The following is a 9,116-nucleotide window of genomic DNA, read 5'->3' as shown; positions in this document are numbered from 1 at the left end:
TATAAGGGGGCCCAAGAGCGAACAAGGCTCCGATGGTGACGAGAGGATGTCCGACAAGACGGAGAAGATGTCCGACAAGACGGACGGCTCGGCCATCGTGATTTGCTCGCAATCGGACTCCGATCAGGGGGAGAAAGCTTCCTCCTCTGTAAGGAGGACAGTGAAGAAAAGGCCGGCGATCGTCCAGACCTCCTCCGAGGACGAGGACACGGACTCACCGAGTTCACACCCCCCGAGAAGGAAGAAACCAGGTCGCCCAGCCAAGTCGAAAGACCAAGTTGGGCAACACACCGCCCAAAAACTGCGGGAGAGGAAACAGCTCTATAAGAAAGAGCGAAACTTGGACCTGGTCCTCTCAATAGCGGATGGAACCGAGGTTGTTGACCGCACGACAAGAAGGTTCCGCATCCATGAGAAGAAGATGAAGGAATGCGCGAAGGAGTTTGTGACTGCACCTGTTCAGGATGTCCTGAACACCCTTGAGGAACAGGTGCACGCCATAATAAATGCGGCAAGCAAGGGAAGTGGATTGCAGGGCAGTTTACAGGAGATTCTGTATACTGCTGCCTCCACTTTAGGAGCGGGAGCCAAGGCGCTGGCGTCCCGCACAGAAAAGGGGCATTACGACCCCCAGGCTGGTAGAGCCCCCTCCCCTATCAACGCGGAGGTGGAGGAGCTAAGGGAGGCTAATCGCCGCCTCATGGAAGAACTCCAAAACGCCCGCAGGGAAATCGAGGAGAGGAATAGAACCTCTCCTCCTCCCTCCCCTGTTATTACAAGGGCGAGAGCCAAGACGAAGGAAGAGAAGATGGAGGAAGATGAGGATGGGGGAGAACTGGGGGGGATTTTTCCCTCCCTCGTGCCCTCTCCCGGTATTCCCCGCCCCTCCAAAGAGGAATTGGCGGCAAACCCCGCCAACAGGCCCCCGATCCAAGGGGTCAGTAAGAGGCTGGAGGATCCCCAGTACCCAGCCATCACAAGCAACGAGATCCTACACGGTGATGAGTCTGTTACCACTCTGGGGCGAATATTGATGGGGCAGATGAGGGAGGAATGGAGGAAGGAAATGCGGGAGATGAGGGAGCTCATTGAGATGAGGCTCCTCCCCCCCTCCTCCTTGCTTAACCCCCCCCCTTCCGAGTCCCCTAGTGGTTTGGGTCCACCCCCAAACGGTTAAGGCGGTGGTTCCCCCCACTGGGGTCTCAAAGAAGAAAGGAGGAAAGAAGGGGAAAAAGGAGGAGCCGAAGCAGCGGTCCGCCGCCTCGCGACAGCCCACTGCCGGCCCTCCTCCTCCCCCTACGGAGGAGAAGAAGGACCCGAGCAAGAAGCCGGGTCCTCCGACTCCCCCTGGAGGGGTTGAAAACACCACTGCTGCCAGCTCCACCGTCGCACCTCGACAGAGGGAACTATGGACCACAGTGGTAAAGAAGGGGAAGAAAAAGCCCCCTTCCAAGGAAGTAGGGAGCAAACCAGTTGAAGAGTGCCCGTCGCAGAGCCATATCCCAATGGCAAGAGGCCATGGCGGATTCTGCGACGGGCAGATGGACCACCCACGCCATCCAGCCCTGTCTACCGGAATGGGTAGACAGGCGAGGACGAGGACTTGAGTTCCACCTGACACAGGTACTCACCGGGCACGGTTGCTTCGGTGACTACCTGTGCAGGATTGGTAGGGAGCGTACGACGAGATGCCACCACTGTGCGGCCGGTCGGGACTCGGTGCAACACACTCTCCAAGAGTGTAGCGCATGGGACAAGGAGCGTCGGGTCCTGACCGCAGTGGTCGGCGGAGACCTCTCCCTACCAGCAGTGGTTAAAGCCATGCTGGAGGGAGACGATAAATGGAGGGCCGTCTCCTTCTTCTGCGACAGCGTAATGCTGCAGAAGGAGGAGGCGGAGAGAGAGAGAAGAGGGGAGGCGGTGGGGGGAGGGGGATGACTTCCCCTCCCTTCCATCAACATATCTCCCCCCGCCCCCAAGAGGGGCAGATAAAAGCGGAGCCTTCCCGGGGGTGATATTTACCCCCACCGGGGAGGACTCTTGCTGGAAGGGGCCCACTAGGGAGCCTCCTTCCACATCGGGCAGCCGGAGGAGAGGAAGAATTCAGTCTGGTATCTCTGGAATTGTACCTCTCCTCCGGAATTAGAATTGGGTAGTAACAACCGAGGGAGGGGGTAAAACCTCTCCCTCGGAGTTTACACCGGGCAGTGGCCGGAGGGGAAGGAAAGCACCCGTAATTGCTGGAATTATACCTCTCCTCCGGCGTGTGGAGGACTTCTTCCCACAGCGAATAGCCGGAGAGAGGATGCCGAGCCTATCGGAATCACATCCTCTCTCTGGCGGGAGGTCAGTAGGGAGCGGGGGCTCCCGGCTGGCCTCAGCCCCCCCACCAATCACGGGAGGGCGAGGAAAGGCCGAGATAGCCCGGCCTTTCCCGGTAAAGGATGGCTACAACAAGGGGAGGGGGGACTTGAGACCCCCCCTTCCCCCGAGACGAGACCGATAAAAGGTCAAGACCGAGGGAGGGTGAGATGAATGCCGCTGGCGATGCCTCACCTTCCCTCTTTATGGTCTAGGATGGCTATCGGCAGGGGTTTTAGTGGGTATGCCTGGGACATCTTCCCAGGAGAATCCCACATAACCCACGGGACTCCCCCCGGATCCCGTGGGTATCCATAAAGGATTTCCCCTGCCTTACCAAAAAAAAAAAAAAAAAAAAAAAGGGAGGAGGGGAAGAGAGAGAGAGAGAGAGAGAGAGAGAGAAGTGAAAGAAAATGAAAGAAATTGAGCAAGGATCATTTAGTATCAATTATACAATTGTGTAATTGTGAGATAGGAGTAATTTGCTGTTGATATATACATACTGCATCATTTCTGTTAAACATAATTGAATAATCAAACGAACTTACCGTGAAGTTCGATTATAATTATGCTGTCTCGTCCGGATGGATACTTGTAGTAGCGTTCCGCTGCGTTATTGTCAACAGTTTTTAACGTCTAAAAAATTTCAATTTTTGGCGCCGCTCTCTCTCCTGAGGCGCGCCTATCTGCACTCGATATGTCATTATTTTAACACATACAAATCTGCCCAAAAAACGAGGTTGTGGGTGGGAGGGATTCTCCATCCGGACGAGACAGCATAATTATAATCGAACTTCACGGTAAGTTCGTTTGATTATTCAATTATGCTTAGTCTCGTCCGGATGGATACTTGTAGATCTTTAACACGCAGATTTGTCAAAGACTGAAAAGAAAAGAACATAAGTTATTTTATTTCAGAACTGTAGTTCCTTACATACATAACGATTGTATGGAGGAGAAAAAAAGAAAAAACAAAAATTTCAAACGTATCTCCCTATAGGAGCCAATAAACATAAACAGCTTTTTTTTGAGCGATAATAACATAAAATAAACGTAATAAGGCTTATTATTAAGTTATCTATATATATATATACCCACACATATCCATAAATATATACATATATATACATCCATATATACGCATATAAAGTCAATATATATAAAGTATGTATAATATTATACATATGAAACCAAAGTAACTGATAGTAGTAGATAGCTATTGGCAGTTTAATATTGTAGAAAGAAAAGCAGGGTCTTCGACAATCGGGCGGTTGTAAAAACGAGCAAAAACCTCCGACGATTTGCTCCAGCCCGCAGTACGTCTGATTTCATCCACGCTTATGCCTCTGTTTGCTGCGAATGACGTCGATGCGTGCCGAGTCGAGTGGGCCAAGAAAATATTAATGTCGATTCCAGCCGCGCCTAACTCTGTTTTAACCCAACGTGCTAGCGTTTGGGGGGACACGGCACTGTGCGGAGAACGGAGAGAAATAAAAAGGGAATCACAACCTTCTTGACGGAGATCGCAGGTAACATGAAGATAAGATTTTACCAGAGAGACGATACAAAGTTCTGGTCTCTCAGGAAAGGGTTTGAAGGAAAGTAATGGTTGTGGTTTACCAACCCGTGATGTCTTAAGCCTAGCAGAGATCTTAATAACTAAAGAGTCCGATAGAATGATATTCGACAGCTGTATAGATGCCAGAGTCTGCATTCTCTGAGCTGTTGTTAAGGCAAGGAGTGTCACTAGTTTCCTCGATAATAACTCCAATGAGAGTTTATCATGTGGGAATAGTGATGACAGTCTTTCAATCACCGGTCTGGGGTCCCACATGACGTCATAACGGTGACGTTGTGGCTTCAAAACAGATACCCCCTTGAAAAATCTGCTCACTAAGGGGTGAGAACCCACTTCATTCGATGAAATGAGAGATACCGCCGATCTGTATGAATTCAACGTAGCGTAGGAGCCTACGTTTGAAAGTAAGGAAGACAGAAAATCTAAGAATGCAGAAACTGGTGGTGTAAAGCAGTTAATTTGATTCTGTTTACAGAAAAACCACCACAATTTCAAGGGCTTAGAATATTGTGATAGAGTGGCCTCTGAGATTGATGCCAATGTTGCTGTTAGCGCTGCTGGTGGTGTTCCCTTGAATATAAAAGCTCGCCGGATAATTTCACGGCTACCAGGGTAATCTTCTTTCAGTCTGGGTGAACGTCTCTGAAAGGAGATGATAACATATCAATGTTCGAATCAAAGCGAATCGGTTGATCGATTATGATTTTATTGAGTAACGGAAACCATGGCTGAGCCGGCCACCAGGGAACCACCACCACGCCTACCGCCCTATCATCAATGATTTTCCGTACAGCTCTTAAAAAAAGAATAAAAGGAGGAAACGCATAAAAATAGAATTTGCTCCAATCGAGGGAAAAAGCATCCACTGCCCAGGCTAGTGGATCTGGGAACCAGGATACAAAACGTTGACATTTGCGGTTAATAGATAATGCAAATAAGTCGATATCAAAACTACCGAAATGAGATTCTATGTTATGAAAGTATGACTGCTGAAGAGTCCCTTTTGTTTCCTCTGAAATAACTCGAGATTCTGCATCGGCCTCAATGTTTTGAGCTGATAAAATATAAAAGGCATAGATAAAATTATTTCTTTCTGCGCACCAACACCAGATTTCTCGTGTAAGAGCCGAAAGTTTGGGGAATTTAATTGAGCCCATCCGGTTAATATAAGAGAGAGCTGTGGAGTTGTCTACTCGAAGGAGGATGTTAGCATCTTCGATATGAGATGCAAAGCATCTTAATGCATGAAAAACAGCCAATAATTCTAAATAGTTAATATGTAGCTGTTTTTCCTCCGATGACCAGAAACCATGAGTTCTCTCTTCTCCACACACTGCTCCCCAACCGGTGAGAGATGCATCGGAGAAAATCTCGAGGTCCCAACGCCCCGATCTAACGAAATTACGCTGTGAGCAATCAGCAAAAATAGATTTCCACCATAACAGATCTTCTCTGATCGAAACTGGCAGGGGTATTTGAGCCTCGAAATTATCTTCCGAGGCTGTTAAGTCCAAAAATTTTTCTCTTTCCAGCACCTTAGTGTGCAATAGGCCATATTGCACAGCTGGGCAGACCGAAATTAGAGATCCAATGTAGATAGCCAGCAGTCGAATTTTGCAACGCTTCTTCTTTAGAAGAACGAGTGTCATTCTTAGAAGGTTTTCTCTCCTGTCAGGCGGAATCATGATTGAGCAAAGCCGTGAATCGAAGATAAAACCCAGGTATTTGCACGTATTTGTTGGTGCAAGTACGCTCTTGCGTTTGTTGATAATGAAACCTAATGATGAAAGAAGGCTTGTTGTCATCTTGATATTTCTCATGCATTGCTCGTACGAGTCTGCCATGAGAAGGAAGTCATCCAGGTAAATCACCAGAAAAAGACCCTTTTCTCTAAAAGAATGTACCACTGGCTTCAGAATCCTTGTGAAAATGTACGGGGCTGAAGCTAGACCAAACGGCAGAACTTTGAATTGATAGAGACAATCCTGGAAACGGAATCGTAAAAATTTTCTGTCATTTTAATGTATAGAAATCAGAAAATATGCGTCCTCTAAATCAATCGAGGCTAGAAAATCCCCTGGAGAGAGGAGACGAATAACTGTCTTCCAATCCTCTAATTTGAAGTGAGGAGCAAAGATGAATTGATTGAGGCGCTTAAGATTAAGAATGAATCTCCATCCTTCTGAAGATTTTCTAATCACAAAAAATGGTGATAAGAACTGGCCTGCACAATTTGTAACCCCTTCAATAGCTCCTCTATCGAGAAGTCTATTAATTTCTTGGGAACAAACTTGGCTTTGTGAGTCGGATAGTGCGACTGAAGGTTCCTGTTCTTGTGGTGGTGGCTGTTGTAAGAATGGGATCCTGTAAGAATGGGATCCTGTAGCCCGCTATGGTTTGCAAAATTAGCGGGTCTGAAGTAATTTCCTTCCATCTAACAAGGGATACCCGCATAACCTGAGTCACCGATTTGGCTGAAATTTTACAGGTACGTAGTACTAGTATAGTAGTAAGTAATGCTATACGGAGACGATGCACTATTCAGCCGTTTATGAGAAATCGCTGTTTGAAGTTTATCATGTTGTATAAGTACTATGCAATAAAACATATTTCAAACAGCAGCGTGGCGCAGCGGAGTAAGGCGAATATTAGAGATCTAAAGGTGCGGGTTCAATTCCATATATATATATATATTTTTTTTTTAATTTTCCTAATAGAAAAAATGTTCTTAAAATGCATAAAATATAACAAATATATATTATATAGTGTTTAATAAACCAAAAATCTGTAAATTTAAACTTTGTGTAATTTTTATAGTTTTTTTAAGTTTTAATAGTTTATATATATTTATTGTTAGGTAGGTATATTACTTCACCCATCACTACAGACACAGAACTTATTTTATCAGGTAGAGTATCAGTTAGAAGATGCTCCGCCTCCAGCAAACTATTGCAATATTTAACAGCATTCGTTAATTCGCCCTTAAAATCTTCAGTTTGCAAAAGTTTTTCACGCTCCTCGTCTATTTGTAACTGATCTATTTCCGTAGATGGACCTGGTTGATCCATTTTAAAAACTGTTAGTAAAAGGTTTTCGTACAACGTTCTCAACGATAGTTCACGATCAACTAACGGTTTCTGAAGTATAGACTACCTGAAAAGGGCGCAGTCTCTTGTTGTTAGGCAAGAGAGGGGAACTTAAAACGAGAAATTGTCTAAAGAAAAGGGACTGCAGCTGTATCGCAAAATAATAACGATAATATATATATAAAGACATAAAAAACATTTTTAATGCTAGAAATTTTGTTATACGTACTTCTTTTATTGTACTTACTTTTTTATATTTAATATTTAATATTTTTATATTTTAATAAATAAATGAATAATTATTAAAAAATATATGCATAATCACCATTTATTTTACCTTAATAATACAAATATCTTGCCACCTACTTAACAATAAATATATATAAACTATTAAAACTTAAAAAAACTATAAAAATTACACAAAGTTTAAATTTACAGATTTTTGGTTTATTAAACACTATATAATATATATTTGTTATATTTTATGCATTTTAAGAACATTTTTTCTATTAGAAAAATTAAAAAAAAAATATATATATATATGGAATTGAACCCGCACCTTTAGATCTCTAATATTCGCCTTACTCCGCTGCGCCACGCTGCTGTTTGAAATATGTTTTATTGCATAGTACTTATACAACATGATAAACTTCAAACAGCGATTTCTCATAAACGGCTGAATAGTGCATCGTCTCCGTATAGCATTACTTACTACTATACTAGTACTACGTACCTGTAAAATTTCAGCCAAATCGGTGACTCAGGTTATGCGGGTATCCCTTGTAAGAAAGAAAGGGAGTCTACCCGCAGAGTTTACCTCAATATTCCCTCCTAATGCCTCCTCGGTCGGGATCTGGAGCGGTATTGCGGTCGGCGACTGCTGGTTGTCGCTCCTGCTCTCCTCGTCGCCGCTCTGGGTTGTCGCGCAGGGGCACGGGCGTTTCCCGCCCTGGATGATGCTGTTCGAGCTAGTGGTTTGATCGGCTGTTGAACTGTCTTAAAGATTGTTATTGGTGTTTTAACAATATCCTTAGATGATTTTTCCATCGAAGCCACCTTTTTAATTTGTTCCCCAAAGGACGAACCAAAGAGAAGTTCGTCGATTGGAATGGTGTCTGCCGTATTTTTGGCAGTCAGGTTAAGAGCGGGGACGGTTAGAGCTCTTCTTGTGAGAGACAGGCGATAGAACAGGTCTGCTAACAACTTAGCACCATCATTGACCTTGGAGATGGCCAGCCGAGTCTCCAAGTTTAAAGAATTTTGCGTCTCCGGACAGAGGAGGTCCGAAAGAGCCTCGCCCAATGCGCATAAAGCAATGCCCACCTGATTTTGGTTCTTGGTCGCAAAATCATCCTTTTTTACGATGGTATTGTTCTTCAGAGCTACTCTACATTCCTGATTTAACGCAGGAGCTCTGAGAAAAACTATTGGCTCAGGAGGAGAGTATTTACCTAGGAAAAACTCTCGCTGGTCAGCCGGGAGACCTTTGCGTGTCCATTCACGCCACTTCGTGACAATTAAGTCGTTACAGGAAGGTATTTCCTGCTCCTCAAGGTCGGAACCGAACAGTTGTTTAGTGAGAAGCTCCCTGTTGTCATCCTCTGGAGGAGAAGCGATATGTAGCGGATCCTCATGTATCGTCACTCTTTTGGGTGACCTGGGGGACATGTCCCCCTCCTGAGGAGCTTGGTCTTCAGCTGTCAACAGAGGATCCGTGTTCTGATTACTCAGGCCAAAAAAGTGTGTCGTCATGCCGCCTGTATTTCTCGAATACAGATCCAGCAATATCATACACACCTGTATGCGGCTCCGCGAGGGATGCCGAAAGATTGTCCTCTACATCAGGATCATTATGGATAAGGGCATGGATCGCCCGCTGGGCCGGTATAGATGATACGGAAACAGGCGAGGGGGGCTTGCTGGGCGCTCTAACCTCTCTTTGTGTCAAGATATCTATTAATCTAGACACTTTATTTTCCAGTTCCATCAAGCGATCGGAGGACAAAGATCTTTTTCTTTTTCTTGATTTGTGAGACGACTTACCCATTTTTAGCAATCTATAAACCTAAAAAAAACCTGAAAAAACTGCG

General features: G+C 45.1%; 2 protein-coding genes across 2 annotated transcripts; one reads left to right on the top strand and one right to left on the bottom strand.

The window, feature by feature from the left end:
* Window positions 1-1,518: 1,518 nt before the first annotated feature.
* On the top strand, window positions 1,519-1,938 carry LOC136997911 (uncharacterized). The gene has a single exon (XM_067349311.1). The coding sequence runs from the start codon at window positions 1,519-1,521 to the stop codon at window positions 1,936-1,938; it is 420 nt and encodes a 139-aa protein (XP_067205412.1).
* Window positions 1,939-2,927: 989 nt separating this feature from the next.
* LOC136997910 (uncharacterized) lies at window positions 2,928-8,778 on the bottom strand. Its single transcript, XM_067349310.1, has 7 exons — window positions 8,112-8,778; window positions 7,831-8,022; window positions 6,811-7,016; window positions 6,165-6,374; window positions 5,134-5,925; window positions 3,986-4,582; window positions 2,928-2,969 (listed from the first exon to the last, which is right to left on the bottom strand). Exons 1-7 carry the CDS (start codon window positions 8,776-8,778, stop codon window positions 2,928-2,930), a joined length of 2,706 nt encoding a protein of 901 aa, XP_067205411.1.
* Window positions 8,779-9,116: the final 338 nt, after the last annotated feature.

The sequence above is a fragment of the Linepithema humile genome, chromosome 2 (genome assembly GCF_040581485.1).
Source record: "Linepithema humile isolate Giens D197 chromosome 2, Lhum_UNIL_v1.0, whole genome shotgun sequence".
Classification (NCBI taxonomy): Eukaryota; Metazoa; Arthropoda; class Insecta; order Hymenoptera; family Formicidae; genus Linepithema; species Linepithema humile.
The sequence above is the reverse complement of the archived record's forward strand: the minus strand, read 5'-3'. Positions and strand labels throughout refer to the sequence as shown.